Genomic DNA, 20,308 nt, shown 5'->3' on the forward strand with positions numbered 1-20,308 from the left:
TTCCCTGCCAACCTCCCCTCACTGGTAGAGAATCTCAGATACAGGTACGGCCAAGGATTCCCCCCAAAGCAGGAACATTCTAACTTGGTCCAGTTTCAGTTATCAGATGTTGGTGGACAAAAAGACTAGCATTTAATTACATGGCCTATACTCACCTTTTATCCTCAGATGTAAAGAAGTGACATCTCAGGTTAATTTTCTTAAAGTTTTATCATGGTCTGCTAACAATCAAACATGACTTTGAACATTCTCCCATCTTCACTTTGCCTTAATTTCCTTTTCTGTTAAAGAAGATTGAATTATATATATGTATATTTTTTTCTAATATTCTGTTTAAGTATTTCTTGTAAGGCTATAATTCCATATTTCTAGCTCTTGTGTTTTTTCTTTTTTTTTTCTTTTATTATTTTTAATTGACACATAATATACATATTTATGGGTACAATGTGATATTTCAGTACATACATAGAATGTGTAATGATCAAATCAGAGCAATTAGCATATCATCACATCAAACATTTATCATTCCTTTGTGTTGGGAGTATTCAAAATCTCTTAGCTGTCTGAAAATATACAATAAATTGTTGGTAATTATAGTCTCCTTACAGTGCTGTATAGAACACTAGAACTTATTCCTCCTATCCATCTGTACTTTTGTATCCGTTAACCAATCGAAAGAATATCCCTTATACAATAGTTCATATCATATATCAAGATTATGATGATTGACATAAATTTGTAAATCACATAGCATTGAAGATCAATGGCTTGAGGTTCCTAAATATATGTACATAGCTAACAGTTTTGGATTTTTTAAAGAACGTTTTATTTTATTTATTTATTTTGGAGACAGAGTCTTACTCTGTCACCCCGGCTAGAGTACAGTGGTGTCATGATGGCTCACAGCAACCTCAAACTCCTGGGCTCAAGCGATCCCCCTTCCTCAGCCTCCCTAGTAGCTGGGACTACAGGCTCACACCACCGTGCCAAGCTAATTTTTCTATTTTTAGTACAGACGGGGTCTTGCTCTTGCTCAGGCTGGTCTCAAACTCCTGAGCTCCAGTAATCCTCCCACCTCAGCCTCCCAGAGTGCTAGGATTAGAGGTGTGAGCCCCTGCACTTGGCCTAGTTCTTCTGTTATAACGGAGATATTTTTTTTGCACAGTTTCCCTGGATTAATTTATACTGGCCTTGTGTTCCTCACTGGAGGTATGCTTTTAGTATTCCAGGGTCTGATGACAGGTAACGCTCTTAGCATCTAAAATACCATGGAAAAGACAGTGCACAGCAGGTTGGACCCAGCAGACGTAAGATGTGGTGGCATGCTTGAGTGACCTGCAAGCATGACCTGGATATGGCCACTTTTTGCATTTTTCATCAGCATCTGACGATGCATGTTTCACTTGGGAAGGACTTTTGATAAGAAAATGGGTTGTCCTGTTGCCTGTGCCTCCCAGTCACTTTGAAGGCCATTCATCCCCTTGTAGAGTAGCAGCACATCACAGTTCGTGGCCATTATATCTGTCAGTTGGAATAATTAGGCCTAAAGCCTATTTTTGCACATGTGGAAATGGGAATCTACAGTAGTTATAAGAGTGACCAGCCAGTCATTGAAGGAGTGTAGATTTGAAGGTTTTGAGTGAGAAAGAATGTGTTTAAATCCTCAGGGAAAGAACATGCCCTACTTCAGTGTTTAGAGATGCAAATCACTTTAAATAGGCCAAATGCAGGAAATGAAACAAGTTCCTTAATTGGTAAAAAGCCCACTTCCTTGTGGGATCAGTAATTTGGCATGGGAATGGACACATTCTAGCATCCTTGAAATTGAAAGGAAAAAAATAGGTGAATTGGTTCATATTTGGTACTTTTATGCCATTATTTCAGGAGAAAATGTGGATTTTAAGCTTATCACTAGTCATTTCATTTGACAGTTTTGGTTTTCAAAAGAAAAGGCTCAAATACAAATTCTTCTCCCTCCTCTGGGGACTTAGGCAGACTTTTAACACCCAGAGATGTACATACCTCCCCTGACAACAAATTTCACATAAGCAGTAACAGTCTCCTTTGTCAGTGGTTCTGTGAAACTGTTCTATTTCATCCTTACTGTTCTTATTGTTGACATAAATAAATGATGGATGTTCATTTCTTCTGGTGATGTGGGGCCTTAACTATTTCTGTCATGAGTTATGTGCCTGTGTAACCTGAGTCCTACTTTTACTAGTTTGTTTCTGAAATTGTCTTTACTAGCTGGGTAGAAGTTACAATTTCTAAATAGAAGTTACTGACATTAACATACCTCGGGATGAGCAGTTGACTTACGAGGTTGTATGTTTGATACCTTATCATGCTTTTCTTTAAGATATCCATAACACCTATCACCACCCCACGTTTGTCAATCTGTGATAATACTGGAGACTAAGAATATACTAAAGATGGGTCATATCTTGAGTAGAATTACCTTTATCACCTATGTACAACACAAAATCTGTCAGTACTCAGCTCATGGCTAGACTCAGAAACAGTATGACAGCCAGTTGGCAGGAGACAGAAGGTAGATTTCACCCGCCTGTGCTGCATACCCTGACATTAGAGACTTAATACCTGTGCCAACAATCCAAATATCTGGCCGTCACCTCCTACCAAATGGAAGTTGCTTTTTCAGCTGGCCAGAGAGATCCATTGCCCTCCCAACAGTATTATCTTTCTCTTCTCGATTTGAGAAACTACAGTTTCTGGAATTAAGCATCCTACATCAGATAAACAGGGGATTCATTTATTAATTTGTAACAATATACCTTTTTGGTGGGAGACCAAATGGAACAAAAGCAATGATCAAAAATACTAGTAATGAAAACAATACTATCAGTGAAGACTTTAAGTTGGGGAAAAAAGCGAGTAACTGGGAACAAATAATAAAACTCTGCGCTAGATATAGTCCTGTGACTTTTTAATTTTTAAGCAATGGAAGAAAAACACCTACAGGTACCTGAAATTATCTGAACAGAAGAAAAACAAAAACTGATTTTTTACAAAAGGATAAAAATACATGCTGACCTCAGTTGTCCCTTCCACTGCTAGATAATGATGTTGTGGCCAAAGCACTCTATTTGCTAAGGTGATAGGTATACACACATGTACACACACATATATACACATTATCATATAGTCTTACTGTAAACTACTGGGCTTTATTCTAAGAATGATTAATATTATAAACACTATTAACATCGTAGCAATGGATCACATGTTCATCTGAATAGCTATTGAAAAAGCACTTGATAAAATCAAACATTCATTTCTGCTAAAAAAGTTTTTAGAAAATGAGAATGAGTGGAGAACTCCATAATGTAGAAATACTGTATGGATATGTAGAAATACTGTATATTACCAATTATGATGAGTTAGAAATGATAGTGAAAAAAAGAGTGAATTCATGACAGCATTTCATGCTCTTTTCCCATCCCCTATCAAAGGGCAGAAAATATGCTTTGATGTAACTTGAAGGAGACTCGAAAGGGATTGCTATGAAAAACAACATAAATTTATTATTTGAAAACTAAACTGTTTTGAATAATGGAGAGACATGTCCTGTTCATTGGAGGAAAAAACTAAACATTTCCCCCAAAATACAGTTCTAATGCACTTCTGATCAGAATTTTGAGTGTGTGTGTGTACGTGTGTGGGTAACTTTATTTTCTTCATTGCAAATACCAAATGCACTCTTTTTAGTTAAAGCAGGGGAGGGATTTGTTTAAAGTGTATTAGATAGCTCATAGAATTTTCAAGAGCACCAGAGAGTGAGCATCTGAGGCCAAACAGCCTGGAAAAACTCCCAGGCCACACCATGGCACTGTGCCAGAGTAGGTCCTGGCCCCTGATGCCTGGATCCCAGAAACTCCTGACACTGGTGCCCCCTCAAGAGGAATGCTTCTGCCTCCACCTTTGCCACGAAAATGGATTTCTTTGTCAGGTCCGTTTATTGCCTTTGTTCAAGCCAAAGTTGAGTTTAGCTTGAAAAACTCAAAAAGCCTAGCCTTGTATTCTAACTGCAAAGAAAGTTGGAGAAGTGGTTGGTGGGATCAACTAGGGGGAGGGCAGGATTCATGATGCAGGAAATTCCTCTTACATAGGGGGCTACTCAGAAGATAAGTGGGTGACCATAAAGATGACAGATGCTTACTGTGGTAACTTGATGTAATGACTCCAGGGCACATCTGGAAAACTGAGTAGGTACAACTAGGCAAATAAATTCAATGAGTTGGACCTGATGTACCTGAGATTAACATATATCATAAAGGGACAATAATCCAAGTAGCCAGTCACATATGAAATAAAAATTGACAGACCAATGATATGATGAAAGAAACGTCATAAACCACTGAGAAAGAAATTGTTTAATCAACAAATGATATTACAGACAATTGGCTATATGAAAAATACTTAAGGTGAGCTTCCTTCATGCTATATGCTAAAATGATTTTTGTATGGCTTTTAAATTACTTGTAAAAGTTAAACCCTAAAAAGTAAAATTAATATAATTGAATATTTAATATATTTAGGATGAAGAAACAATTTCTGAGCATGAAAATGTGGAAGAAATTGCTAAAAGGAAAAGTTTGATAATAATTCTACAAGTTAAAAAATACCATAAACAAAATTAAAACACTAATAACTGAGGAAATATCTGCAACAAATGGGCAGAACGTTAATATTGTTAAGTCATAAGGAGCTCTTTTTAATGAATGTATAAAATACATTGCCCCACTAAATTAATAGGCAAAGGAAATAGCTCCACAAAAGAAATAGAAATGACAAGTAAACAAATGAAAAGTTCCACCTCTCACTAATCAAATAAATGCAAATTAAAACGAGATACCAGTTTTTACCTGATTTGCAAATATTAAAAGGCAAACATGGTAATATTCATTTCTAGTGATGTTATAGTGAAATGTGTATTCTTACTGCATTAATGTAAACTTACAATGGTTTTAGAGAGCAGCTTGATACTTTGTCAAGAACTCTAAAAATAGTTCATATCACTTGAACTATTTGCACTTCATGAATATAATTTAAGGAAATAATCAGAACAGTACTCAGAAATACATATTTTAAGATGTTAATTGGAGTATTTATAATAGCACAAAATTGGAAACAACGTAAACATTAAAATAGTAAGAAGAGTGATGGTTAAATTGTACTCCATCTGTGTAATGGAATAATTTGTAGCCATTAAAAAATCATCACATTTTTTGAAAAACATTTAATGGCATAGTAAAATTATAATTACAACCGAATGATAAAGGACACAAAACTGAATATAGTTTGTGATCTAATTTGAAAGTATGTTTATATATACATGTACAGACTGTCAAAAATGGACTAAAGACACTACAGTATTAGTATGATTACCAATTTCATTTTTATAATTTAATGTATTTTCCAAGTCCTCTGCCATGATCATGTGTTACCTTTAGAATCTAATTTTGAAAAGTTACTTTAAAAGTGAGCAGTTCTCTTTCTACGGATTTTAAAACATTTCACTAGAAAAATCCCGTGTGCATATTGTTTCCACCCTCACCATCTGCCTCCAGTTTAAAGCAGTTAAACAGTTTTACGTGTAGCATTTTCCAATACTAGTAACAGTATTAAAATTATCCCCCCAGTCTAATTTATCCCTAGTCAGCCCCATGGTGCTGATGGACATATGCTACTATCTTCTACCTAACACCTACCTAGAAACATACGTGTCTCCTGGAGGGTAGCATAGGATCTGGATGAAGAGTGGAGTGTTATTTTATGACCTACATTGCTGAATAAAAATGTCTTTTTTTTTTTTTTTGGTCTGAATTGCTGTTGGAAAACATTACAAAACTATTTAGCAGAACTTTTTTCTTTTTTTTAGTAAAAAATGTTAATTAAAAATGTTCTAAGTAAAACTGTTCTCCATTAAGATTCCAAAATCATAACTCCTGTAGCCTGTATGGGAAAAGTTGAAATTTTGCTATAGCTATATATCATATAAAAGCTAACACTTGGACATTATCTCACCCATTTTCTGCCTGATAGCACGTTTTTAAATCATACTATGAAATGATTTGCTGTCATAACGTTTGAAATTTCTTATTTTTGACATTAAACTTAATTGAATAACCAGATGTAGATATTGTTATTCATTATCTTTATTGTATGTCTTGGTGAAACAGAGCTAGCAATTGGTACGCCAGTACCCTTGAGAAACTAGTTTACGTCTGACATTGCTCGAGATTCATTGATAATGTACTTAGGCTTGACCTGTCTGTCCTCCTGCTTCACTGTTGGAGATCCACTGTGATCGCCTATTGGCCCAATCCAATGACCTCTTTGTTTAAAAAAAAAAAAAGAAACATCCTGAGCACCATGCAGGATTTGATACCAGGAGCCATGTCTTGTTTCTTGACTATTTCTTTTCTCTTGCATCCTATAATACGTACTTCTACATTGCTGTCCTTGTTGGCTCCTTTTGTTTATTCCTCCATTTTAATTATTGAAATCCCTTGGATCGCATGCCCAGTTATCATTTTACCTGTGGTATGCACTCTGTCGCCAAGGTCTCTTATTTCATGCATGTGCCACGGCTTCATCTTGGGCATGGATGTTTCTCCTGAACACAGATGCATGTTTCTATTTACTGGCATACTTTCCATGGGCGTGTCCCACCAGCACCTTGAGTCCAACTGTTATCCAGTACCAAATTTATTGCTACCAATTCTGCTTTTTCTCTCTGCTGTTAGCAACGTCATCCACCTAGACACCCAAACTAGAAACCACAGCAGCGTCTTCTGTGCCATCCTCCCTCCCACTTTCCTCCTTGGATGTGTTTTATACCTGGTCCCTCTCCCCAGTGCCACAGCCACTGGGTCAGGGATTTTGCAGTGGACAGAGAAGTGAGGTCCCTCCTTCTGCACACTCTTACTTTCTGTGCCCACCTCCATCAATTCTCTTTTCTACTTTGAAGCTAACTTTTTTGAAATACATGAACTTAATTATGTTTTTTCTTAAAGTAAAACATTGTATGGTTCATCATGACATACACAAGTGTGGTGGTTCCCAAAGCAATCCCTAGAACAGCAGCAGCAGGAGACTAGTTAGAAATACAAACTCTGAGGCTCCAGCCCAGATCTACTAATTAAGTAACTGTGGGGGCAGTGACCAGCAGTCTGTGAACCAAGAAGTCCTCAAGGTGATTCTGATGCGCTCTACAGTTGAAGAATAATTGCACCGTAGGTTCTGACGCCAGCCGGGCTGCACATGTGAAGCTTAAAAAAATACCCAGACCCCTAGATCAATTAAATCAGAAATTCAGGTGGCTGGCCTGGCGTCAGTATATAGCTTTTTAAATGGTCCCCAGAGATTTTGATATGTTGTAAAGGTTAGAGAATAACTTAAACTGTAAAATTCACTTTTTTTCCTTTCTTAGCAGACTCGAAAGCAGTGTTTCTGAAACTTGAATGCACCCGGGAATCACCTGGGAAGCTTTAAAAATGACTGATGGTTGCTCCCCACCCCCACCCCGCCTCATTCTGATTTAATTGGTTTGCAGTGTGGTTTGGGCTTTGGAGTTTTTTAAGTTCCCTAGGCTCTTTTAATGTGAAGCAGCCAAGGTTAAGATCGCTGTTCTAAAGCTGGGATTCTGAAACTCTGGTGTGCCTGAGAATCACCTGGAGTGCTTGAAAAAACAGGGGCCTCACCCAGGTGAAGAATCACCTGGAATACTGCCCCAAGGCATATTTCCAACTGACCCTGGCCTGTTGTAGCTTGATCTTTGTCCATTCTCTGTGTTTCTCATGGTTCACTGCCCGGCTCTAATTTCTTACAGCTCTCCCTCCATGGCATCAAATTACTTCAAGTTCCTTGAATGTGTCTTGCTTAAATCATTGGAAGAAAGTGTAGATTATTCAAGCCAATAAATTGTCAATTGATTAGCCATTTGGAAAAGAAGTAAACTGGACTCCTATCTCACTCATTAATACCAAATAAACCCCGTATAATTAAAAAATTAACTTAAAAAAAGAAACCATAAAAGTACTAGGAAAAATATGGATGCATTTAGAAAAATAATTTGAGGAAAACCTTTCCAAACAAAGCATAAAACATAGCCATAAAGGAAAATGGTTGATAAATGTGATTAAATAAAATTTTTCCTGCAGAATAGCTACCATAAGAAATGTGAAAGAGAAACACAAATGGGAAACACATCTTCCATGTATTGACAGAACTACCTCAATGTGCACAAAAAAGGAAAAACAGACTAACATAAGAACTCAGTGGTAAAGTATGAACTAGGTCATTTGTGTAAAAAAGAAACAATATATTAAAAGATGCTCAATCTCCTTTCTCTTCACTTTTCTTGCTACCTCGTTCCTTCAGGACTCAGATGGAAGGTTGCCCCTGTGAACCCATTCTTCGCTCTCCCTCAGTGTATCCTTACCCCATGAACAGAGCCCATCGTGTTCTGTTGGGCCTTTCTTCCTTGCCTGGCGGGTTTAGAGGCTTGTGGTCAGGCATGGTCTGATTCATCCTTCTTTCTTTAAAGGCTACCAAGGGTCTGCCACATTGTAGCCAAAAAGGAGGGAAATATGGCAGTACTTTAATGTCCAGCTTCTTAACACTAGTCTGCCTTATAGTCACACCTGGCCTGACACCAAAGGAACTGGCCATTTCTGACTGCTTGGGTATTCCCAGGATGCAAAACTCTGGCTTAATAACTGTGGCTCAGTAAGGCAGTGATTCCCTGAAGGTTGATATTTGTCCATGCAGAATCTTAGAGTTGCATGTCGTTTGAAACAGGCTCCACTAGTCACGCTCGTCAATTGCTTTAAGATTGTTCACTTAAAATATCATGGATACATGGATGCATGTACAGAACATAGACGAATGAGAACCTGAATGGACATGTTCTTGTCATGGATAAGAGCAAATCATGTTTTCTGCAAGAAGAAATTATTAAAATAATTAGAGTGAGTGCTCTTAGTTTTGCTTTTGATAATCAGTTGTTGAATTCAGATTCCAAGCCTTGATTTTAACTTTCCTAATAATTTTAAATATTTTGAAAGTATGTGGACCAAATAATAGGCATTCTGCCTCAAAAAAAATGAAAACACGAGATGCACAGATTTTAAGTCAAATATTCATGTATTATTAGGTACTGATTAAAATGAAAGCTTATTTTAATCAGCTGACTTTAAGATGTTTGCTTGAAAACTGGTTTGAACAAATGATTAAAGTTGGTAGTAAAAATGTAAATAAGATCATGGTCAATGAATGTTTTCCTTTTACAGAGAATTTTAATCTTAATCCAGGAACATAGGAATGATACATAGCCTTAGCTTGATAAAGTGAGGAGAGAGAAGAGGTCCTGTTTTAGAGGAAGGGAGAAATAGTCGATATGATTGGGTAAGAGTAACTATAGGATTTAGTTGGGGGAAATTACATACCTGCTTAACCCAGGAGGATACCTGTGAGCAGGTGGGATTTCCAAATTGTTGACATGGTAAGATCCTACTATTTGTTTGGGTTAATAGGGAAGGGATTTCAGGTCTTAGTGCTGTTTGAGGATACTTAGAGGTCAGAGTGAGGTCAACGTACAAAAGGGACATTGAGCTAGTATTCTTGAAACAAGAAAGGAGGGAAATTGAGTTAGAGGAGGAAATAGGAAACTGGGGGGATAAAAAAGCCCAACACTTCCTGGTTAAAAGCTCTCAGGAACAAGTGAAATTTTAGGATATGATTTACAATACACAAGAAATTCAAGGCCTTGGTTCTCAACCCTAGCTGCATATTAGAATCTTCTCATTTAAAAGGGATGGAGTAAGGCCTGGACAGAAGCATTTTTAAAGCTGCCCAGGTGACTAGTATGTAGCCCAGGTTGACAACTGTTAATTGATCTAAGGAAATGGCAGGGGTAAGTGTGAGAAAAAGAGGAGGAGGAGTCTCAAGGCCCGGGGTTTTCCACGAGTTTGTGGGAACTGAAAGTCAGAATTCTGATTTGATAGATTCTTGGCACATTACATGTTATTTTATTATGAAGCAATAGGGTGGATATCAATGACTCTTTGAGTCTGAACAAATTTCTGGAGTTAGAAACTGAAAAATTATTTAAAAGAAGAAAAAAAAAAAAACCTTGCACATATTTTGCTTCTTCCAGATAGAATTTCTGTGTACCACAAGCAAAAGGAATATTTAACATTTGTTAAATGGGACCACCTTAAATATAGTATTTATTTTTTAACTAAGAGCTGAAAGGAAGTTTATAATAGAGAATACCTTCAGATTACATTTAGAAAGTTAGATGGATATGTAGCATTTCATTTAAATACTTCCTCTTTGGCTAGAAATTACTCAGCAATTGAAGCAAACAGCCTAAGAACCAATTTCCTGATAACATCCACCCTTCTTCTAGGTAAAAAGGGGAATTCTTTGTATCTAATTATGTTAAGGAATTAAATCCCTTCATGCAAGATGGGGGGAAAAATTGCACGCGTTAGGTTACATTCTTTAACTCGGAGTCTTATCAGACTCAAAGACTTATTAATTATCTGAGATTAATAGAATGAATCAAGTTTCATAAAACTGCATGAAGCTTAGGAATATCTGTTACAGTGCCTATGTTTTTTACCTCCCTTCCTTGACCTTACAAATGCTACTCAGTAACTTTAAACAAAGGGTAAAAGTAATCTCTTCTCTGTTACTGGGGAGATGAATTACTGTAGATGGGAGGAAAACATACAACTAAAAAAAAAATCAACTTTCTTCATCACTCTTGACATTCACCAGTCTTTACTCAGGATCACCTTGAGATGTGGCATCAATTCAGAGTAATAAGGAAGGGTCAATGAAAAGCTAAAACATTCTCAAGAACCCATTATAACACATCTCCAAGGGATTCCTGTCAATGCCACGGCATTTCAAATACAGTACACAAATTCCAGAGAAACAGCTTCATGAAATAGAGACAATGGGCGTCTGTGCAAGTCTTATGACATCGAAATTGACCTCTTACTGGATCTCTCTTCTGCTCCCTGCATGTTTTCCACCCCATAACCTCATCAGTCATCCTTAGAAAGCATTACATGTACATTTATCTGCAGTCTATTGTGAAACAGTACATTCTTTATGTGCTATTGTCATTGGTAGTTTTTTTTTTTTATTTTAAGTAAGTTGATATATTTAAGGGCTTTGGCTTAAGAAAATTTCTTTGTCACTTGAATAAGGATCCAGAATTGGTTTCATAAAATGAGCCTGGAGTTGGTGTTATACCAACTTCCATCAGCAGATTTTTAGCTCTTTACATGTTGTTCAACTGTTTAATCTGTTCCAGCAGTTAGCTCAAAGCCCTGTGCATAAAAAGAACTTAATAGGTAATTATTAGGGAAAAAAATGTTTCCAGTTTACTATTAGTATATAACAGGAACTAGGTTAGGCGCTGAGAACTCAAAGCACACTTTTTGTTTCACTACGGGTAAAACCAGAGTTTATCTCTCACCAGCATTTAGAATTATAAATTAGTTAGAGGAAGGGGAGAAATGGAATACAGTATGCATATCATGACAGAATGATTAAGATGATCATTACCCCAACTTTAATATTTAGCTTGTAGAAATTTCCTTCTCTACAAACTTTTTACTTAACACTATTGACTGGTTTGAGTGTCTGAAGCAGATTGGGGCCATTAAATTCATTAGGCACTAAATAATGTGAGATGAGAAAAAAATGTTATTTGCTCTAAAGTACATACTATAAATGTTATGTATGAGAACTGCAACTAAATGTAACATTGTTGTATATAATTGCATACATGTGGAATATGAATACATTTTAATATATTTAAAATTATTTGAGGTGGAGCCTGCATAAGCAAAAAAGCCTAAAGCTTATCCAGGTATTCAAGTTTTGCTCTTAATTCCCTCTCACTCTCCCAGACTCTCCCTCAGTCTTCCCTATCTCAGTTAATGCCACCATCTACCCATTTGCTTAATCTTAAAATCTAGAAGTCTTCCTTGTTTGCTTTCTTTCCTCTTCATTCCACGCAGGCCCGTTTGGCAGCAAATTCTGTTGGCTTTACTGCTAAAACATAAGTGAGATCTGCAATCACCCCATCCATATCACCATTGTCTCTTACCTTGTCTATGCCAGTAGCCTCCTAACTTACCTCCCTGCTTCTGCTCTCGCTTGCCAAAAGCCCGTTGGCTATAAAACAGGCAGCTAGAAGAGTCTTTAAAATGCAAATCAAATCATGTCATTCCCCTCTGTGTAGTAGAGGATTAATAAATATTTGTTGACTGAATCAGTCAAGTGGTGAGTAATGGTGCTGACTCAGGATGGATCAATAAGGCAGGCATGGGAAAAACCAAGAGATTCAGAGAGCCCAGATTTTAAGAAAGCCTGGATTCATTGTGTGTAATTCTGCCTTTACTTGAAAACGCAAACATGAAAGTCTACTTCTGTTCATTGGCCTGCTGTGAACACATTACAGCCTACCCAGAGACAATTCCACTGATGGCCAGTCAAGGTTTTTTCCTGGCTAGAGTCGAAACAGCTGCCCAGGTTTAATTAATAGTCTACCGTTATATCTGGAGAGGAGCCAGTTTCTGAGACAGGTGTCTAAATGAAAGGAAGGTTTCTGACTCTCTTCAGGTGTCACTTGTTTGGGTCTGGTGGGATCGACTCAAAGTTCTCTGGAGACTTGAACTGTTATTCTACAAAGGTTCACTTAGTTTGGGTTCCTGCATAGTGTTCCAGTGCCCACTTTCCCTGCTGGTGTTCATCTTGCAAAGAGATCCCAGGTTTGATTCTGGGAAGTTTGGTCTGAAGGTTTTTAAGCAGTGCCCATGGGTTGCCAGAATCTCTAACAAAGCAGTAAGAAACACAGCACTGATTGTTACGGTGCGAATGTCACAACCTATTTAAGGGGATCATCAGGTAATGACAACAAGGATTCCAATGGGGCTCACTCTTTTATCCACCAGGAGTTTCAAATGGCAATTATCATTAATTCTTGGATCCCCTCAGTCCTGACAGAAAATCAAGGTATCAGAAACTATCATTTTATGAACAGACAGCTATTAAAAACACATTAATAATCTATAGAGGGTAGAGCATATGCCTTTTAAAAAGATTTGCAGCTTGCTTCTCTGTGGTGAAGACACAGGACTTTTCCAATCTAATTACAAAGCAATCAAACAATTTAATTAATCTGGAGATCACTTTCTTAACAATAGCTGCCTCTGAAATGAGGTACCCTGTGTGGCGCCATTAGGTAAAGTATGGTTTCCGTACACTGCTGTGCATTAGCCTTGCTAGTTCCCCGTGGGGATCGTGGAGTTAATTACCTACCAAACGCGTGACCACTGCTCAGCTTTACTTTACCAGGTCAGAAACAGCAGCAGCGGTACCAGCAGTCTATAAAGTGTCCTAGCACTCAAACATCCAAAGCCAGCAAATCCCTGGGAGCAGCAGGATTTGAGTTATAAGCAAGTGCTGCACATATGGGCAGAGAATTAACTGGCACCAGTTTTCATTTGAGAGTCTCTCAGGTATTGCTTTGCAGATGGGTGGATGAATTCAGAGAGCAGTGCTGTGAGGAGTGAAGGTCATGTATAGGACTCTGGTTTCAATCCATCTTGCTTTCTCATCCTGGGGAAGGACTGTGCGTGTGCACAGCAGACAAGCTCTCATCTCTGAGTTAAGAATATATAAGACGTGCTTTCTGATTTGGCCTAATCTAAATTAGCAGTATTTTGATCACTGTATAACAAAATAGTATTGCTAAGTCTTCAGAGACTGAGTAGAAATCAATTTTTATCTCAAATAAGAACAAAGACTTCAAAGATTGACTTTTACCTGTCTAATCTGATGTTCTTATAACTTCTCCCTAAGGAAAATTGAGGAATTTTCTATAATACATGACACAGAAGTCTACAGAATGCTGAATTACACTTTTCTTCTGTTACCGCCACTAGTCTACTTCATTTCCCAAGTTGCCTATCAATGGGTCAGTCATTCTCCTGGTCCACCCACATTGGAAATCTCAGTCGCCTTTTGTCTGCACTCTGTTCCCCCACTTATTTCTAATCCATGAGTGATGCTTGGTTTGCCCACCAAAATATCCTTTCTGTTGGTCTTCCATGTCTTGCTCTAGCTTGTCCTCTGCCAGTCCCCTGCCTACCCATGTCAGGTACACTCAGACCAGGTCAAAACCTCTGGTGTCTCTCGCTTGCCTCCAGATATCTCTGAAGACCTCCCACTAGTTAGTACCAATAAACACAGTTCACAGCTCTTTGGCTTTGCCAGTCTGAATTCCCTTCAGCCAGAGAGCCTGTCTCCATTGCTCTACTATGTTTGGGTTGTTTCTGACCCCTTCCTGAAGTCTCCTTCTGTTTGTCCTCTCTTCTAAAGGTTGCTGAATTGCACTTAATTTGAGCTGGAGTCTCTTGTCCTTAAGGAATTATCAGGTGCTCTGGCCTGCGTCACCCTCACTGATCTTCTCTAACATGCCAAGATGCTTAATATCCGTAATGATTCCTGTGTGTATGTTTATTTGCATTTCAACTTAGCGTTTCAATCTGACATGAAACAAAGATCTGCGATTAATTAGATAATACAGATGGCTCTGTAGTCTTGAAGTTGAAGATGTGGAAATCTGGGTTTGGTTTTACAGCAGTACTGGAGTAGATGAGAAGAAAATAAGGAAAATTTTCAACTGATGGACCCGGAAAGGCATCCCAAAAGGGGAAGGCGAAATCTGAAGATGAGGATGAAGTTAATGGCAGCTTTAATTTTTTTTTAAGAGCACAATTAAATTAACCTACCTCTTGTATTTATATCTCTGCCCATCCATCCTCAAGGTGACGGATCACCACGTATTATAAAATGTTGCATGGCTTCTTAGGGACCTCTAAAAGTGAAAAGGGCTTTACGTTAATTTCTTTTTTTAGTTAATTTCCTATTTTTCCCTTTTTCAGATTTTAACACATTAACTGCCATGTGAGTCGTATTTAACTCATGCTAGTTTTGAGTGAGGCTTCTGTAACTCACATGTCTCTTTACCTTGGAAGCTGTGTGAACTGTTTTTTCAAGTTGCATATAACTCACAGAAAACAATGAAAAAAACAAATTTTTCGTTAAATTAGAACAGATAGTTTTATTTTCAAAGTTTTTATTTTCATAGTAAAACACTGTGGCCCCAAGGAAAAAAAAATTTTTTTCTAGTGTGGCAGTCAATGTGTTAAAAAATATTTAATAAGCTCTCTCTAATTGTTCTAGTTAATCACATTATAATCTCCAGATACAATGTTTTCTTTACAAAGAACACAGTGCTAAGAACTTGGTGCCAGGTTTCATTGGTCTTATTTCATGTTAAGTGAATAGGGTACCAGGAATTGTTCTCAAAATGTCTTGGCTTCAAATAATCAGTTATTTTGTTACTCCTAATAATTTACTAGTATTTTTCTCTATATGGTGTGTGAGCAAAGTGAACATTTTTCCCAAATGAAAAGCAAAATCTGTATGAAGATTTCTGTTATTAGTTCATTTCTTGTAGGAAACAAAATTTTTTAGCCATCTCAAAATTATCAAGATCTTCTAAAGAACATGAAGAGTAATACACAAGCTAAGTTCAGGGTGCAGAAGGAATGAAGGCTGTTGAGAAGAGCTGAAAGAAATTAATTTAGCTGTGTAGATAAATGGACAAAATGAATCCTGGATTACTGGATGGCAAAAGCGGAATCCATTTTCCCAGGGGCCCCAGGAACAACAGATGCAAAGGCATGATAAATTTCATTGCAGCAGGGGGAAAAAATGCCTCATGATTCTCTATCCATAAAGAAATGGGCTTCTCAGCGCTTCCCAATTAAATGGCCGTGATTGTGCTGTCTGTCATAAAGTTAATGGCATTTGTTGAAGACATCACTATAAAATTTGCAACCTTAAGTTAATTGAAAATTTTCAGTAGAGATGTAGCCAGTCCAGGAGTCCTCAAGGTAACACTAAACTTATCCTTCTTAATGTGTTCGCCTATTCTTTTTGCACACTGTTAACAAATTGTTTACCTTTATAGCCAGGTACTGACTTTAAAATCTTGTATTCCTTACACCTAATTACAGTAGTCACTTTGGTTAAGAAACCAGTAATGTGGCAACCAATCTGCCGTTCGGGATTAAACATATCTTCCTGATTTATTTTCCCTTTTTCAAGAATGAGCAGGATGACTTTGCAGCCTTTCCTCACCCCCTTATTTAAACCAACTACAGTCCCATGCGGTCCTCAGACAATTCTGCCAATCTAATTAAACACGCAGAGGGAAGCAGGGTGGTCTGGAGTGTCCTGAACTTGCCCTCACCAGCTGCCCGCCAAGCTTTCTCAATGATCAGCAGCAGGTTGAGTGGTCTAATGGAGAAAGTAACAAGCCCCGGAGGAGCTGCCCTGCTTCCAGTGAGCAATCGCTGCTCCACACCGCCTCTGAAGGACTTGGGGAGACCTGCTCTGCCAGCCTTTGTGTGGCTGTGGCTTTTAGAGGCTGGTGGCCAGTCACAGTCCAGCTGCTCAGGAGCAGAGGGATTGTTGAAGAAAATATTGACAAGGGGTAATCCTGCTGGGCCGCCTGGCGATGCTGAGCTACATCTGGATCATTTTAGAAATAGGTCCCAACTGCTGGATTCTGCCCAGCATTTTATGACTAGTTCTTAGACATGTACCTTTGAAATACGTACTTTGGAATATGAGGATTTATCTTCAAGAGCTCAGACTTTTATTCAGCCTACTGTAAATAAATACTAAGGCTGCCTGCCTAAAATTTAGAAAGCATCACCCCCCCCCCTCATCCAAGCATACACTTACCCACCCATCCTGCTCTTTGAAATGTTAGCCTCTGCAGTGTCACAACCAAAACATTTATATATCCATTATTCTATGGGACTGAAATATTTATGCGATCGAATCTATGGCAGACTGCTGCCTGGTGATAAAAGTGAATGTGTTTATTCATGTATCTTGTACACTTGGAAAACTGCTGGAACTCAGGCTCCGCCTCCCCCCAAATACCTGCTCCAGGTAAAATATTGGGGGAAAAGACATTTTACAGAAATGTAAAGAGCTTTATTCCTAAGGAGATGATTCTGGACGTGAATAATGATACAAAAACAAAATCATGTTGTAAATTTTTCTCTTCTTTCTCTCCGTAGGAAATAGCCCGCAAGATAGTCCACGAAATTTCTCCCCCAGTGCCTCAGCCCATTTTTCATTTGCACGGAGGTAAGGACTTTTTGTGAGTGGCATAGTGTGTTGTAGAGAACCCTGTCTCTTCTATACTTTGCCCTTCTGCCTTCTAAGGTCCTGCTCGTTCTCATGTAAGACCTCTTGAAAGTCCCCTGGCCAACGGAGCTTAGGCTACTGCAGAACTTCCTTTAAACACACCTGTTTCAACAGTTTTCGTGGTGACTTCTGCTTTGGGTTAATTATGTGCCCCTCTCTTGGTCCTTTGCTAAATGATCCAAGTTGATGAGCTCCCAGTGAAGGCAGGACATCACCCTTTCTGTCTTTTCTCCCACCCCTAGTGTGATGCATTGTACATGCTTGGTGCTCAAGAGATTTTTACCAAATTTTCTGAGCTGATGTTACTGAGACTCGATTCATCTGTGTCCTAGTGCAATTTTTTTTATTGTTGTCAAAATACTTTTTACAAAAATGACTTGCTTGGGGTCACAGAGTATAAACTGTGAGATGCCTCTCTGTTTGAGAGCATCAGGGCAGCAATATCTTGATCCCCCTGAGAAAAAGCTATGTGTGAGCTAGAGGATGTTTTGTGTTTTCTCTTCCTGTCATGTTTAGATTTGGGTACCAAATATCAAAGATATATGTGTCATATCTAGGTCACTGAGTCAAGAGGAAGCATTTACTGCTCAGAGGATGGTGGGCAAATGACCTAATGTCAAACCTTTTCAGTTATGGATTTTCTACTGTGATTTAGCCAAGTCACTGGAGTGTCCATGATCATTTCTTCTGCATTCTGCGTGTGGAATTAGAGTACATCACCTGTCAGATTGCAACCTTCATCTTTCTGGGCTTCTTCACCCGTCACACATGTATACCTTATCCTCCTCCACCCAGGAAAAACACAGAGAAAGCAAAATGCCCCTTCAGCCAGGTTTCTGAATATTCAGGATATATTTGGTTTATTGTCTGAATGTCCTAGATATTTGCTAAATTTTCTTCAAGAGACATAACCATATCCTGAAGTAAAGTAAAGTACCACATATAGATAGGCTTAAAAAACGTATTTGTTCTTAGACAAAACTGGTAGTGCCCTATCATTTATCAGCAGGTAATGCACTTTATATTATGAAATCCAGGGGAAAAGGATATGTTTGCAGTATTTTCAGAATTTTGTGTAATTAAGATTCTATTATAAATCTCATGAAAAAGTTTGTTTTTTCATGAGTTTAGTTATCATAGGCTAAATGCCTGTATATATATTCTACCATATGATACAAGAGTGATTAAAATATTATCTTCAAAGAACTTAGAGACCCACACCCTGATTTTTTCCCCCAGTACCAGCTTTCATTTTTTTAGTTCCTTATTTTAAGTACTGTTAAAGAAAATGTGAAAATTAACTGGAAAGCTTGTTTGCCCAATGAATATTAATTCATGATGGTGCTTCTATTTTAAGTGGTAAAAATCCTATAAAAATTGATAAATAAGTGCCCACCACAGTCTTTAAAGCACATCTCTAAAAAAGGAGGAATGCATTTAATTACTATAAGTAATAAGAAAAGTGGAAATCTCATTATAGAGTGCATTTAAACATGACAGAAATCATAGTGTCTTAATCCTGCCAGATTTATAAAAATGAAGAGAATCTAATAAGTAGGTGACTAGAGGACAGATGAATCTGGTTTCTGTGCTATAAAAAAATACACAAACCCCCAGGCATGTTAATTTTTGACAAATAAACCATAAACCGTGACAGGAGATTATCACAGGAGACCTCTAGTTCATTTTGCATGGATTTCCAGATGGAACTCCCTCCACACTCTTCAGAAAGTATTAATTTAGATTAGGATATGAGTGATCATCTTTTTAAACTTCTATTCAAGTAAACAGAACCTTGTCTTATGAACACTCAAACTGGTATATTTTTATCTAACATCTGGGGTCTTTCTCTCCATTTTAGAGTTGATTTTCATGCAGGAAACATGGAGATTCCTCTCATGGGTGTTAATTCCCTTCCGTTTGGTGTGCCTTTCGGAAGCTTTAAGAAATAATGTCATTTTGAAACTCCCAGCATTTTATTGTTCTGTAAATTTAGCCCAACAGAGGAAATATTGCTCTGTTTTTGAAATTCGTCTTAGGCAAAGGGATAAAAGGCTTATTAATCTTTTCTGATCTTTCTTGTGCCATATGATAATACTCCCCTAGTAGACATTCTCTGTAATATAAAAATCTATTTGTATGCTGGAAAGTATGGTAATATACACTGCTTCCCATATTTTCTAATACAGATTTGAGAGTAAAATTATGAAGCTACTTTTTTAATGTTAAGCTAAAACGAAGGATTAAAATGAGCACTATAATGTAGATTTTGTCTGGAGCAAGGAAACATATTTTCACATTGCTAATTGTAATATTGATTTACAATCCACCTGATTGTGGAGTTACTTAATATTTTTTTCCTTGGTGGTAAAAATGAAGGTGATAATATTGCCCCACCTTTCCCAGAAGATACGGAGGTTTATGTTTTGGAAATTGCTTTTACTTCCGTTGGAAATATAGAGCCCTTGAATAATGCCTTGGGTCTCTCCTGTTGGCTAGTTGTTATTCACCAGGTTAAATCTCACAGTGTATTTCTACAAGCAGATTCCTAGGACAGCTTTGCCTGCTGGTTTCAGGTCATCACACGCTTGTTGAGTACTGAAAAGCAGAGCAATCTCCTAGTTACTCTTTCACAGTTCCTTCTGGAGTGGATTTTAGTTGGTTACATTGTACTGGCATAGTTCAACTTGTTCCAGCATCAACTAGAATACACAGTGTATCACTCCAGTGACTATAACAAATAAAGAAATCGGATTCCTCTTCATACAGTTATAATAGCCAGGTAGATATTGGAACTTTTTATTCTTTCTTTGTTGTATGCCATATTAATCCATAAATTTTTGCTAGTAATTATGAAATGATGTTTTTTTGCCAATCTCTTTGTGTTCTGTGTTCCCATCAGATGTTTTTTCCTTCTTACTTTTTCATTTAATGTAGCACTGAGATTGCCACCCACAAGGAA

At 37.7% G+C, this 20,308-nt stretch overlaps 1 protein-coding gene across 3 annotated transcripts in view; it reads left to right on the forward strand.

Moving 5' to 3' along the window:
- LOC123648507 (microtubule-associated serine/threonine-protein kinase 4-like) overlaps nucleotides 1–20,308 on the forward strand; it is a 152,025-nt gene that overhangs the window by 62,188 nt on the left and 69,529 nt on the right. For all 3 annotated transcript variants that reach the window (XM_045566371.1, XM_045566372.1, XM_045566373.1), the window contains one exon: nucleotides 17,217–17,286. In XM_045566371.1, coding sequence (XP_045422327.1) covers nucleotides 17,217–17,286 — 70 coding nt within the window. The remainder of the gene's footprint in view (nucleotides 1–17,216; nucleotides 17,287–20,308) is intronic.

Source organism: Lemur catta, chromosome 12 (genome assembly GCF_020740605.2).
Source record: "Lemur catta isolate mLemCat1 chromosome 12, mLemCat1.pri, whole genome shotgun sequence".
NCBI lineage: Eukaryota > Metazoa > Chordata > Mammalia > Primates > Lemuridae > Lemur > Lemur catta.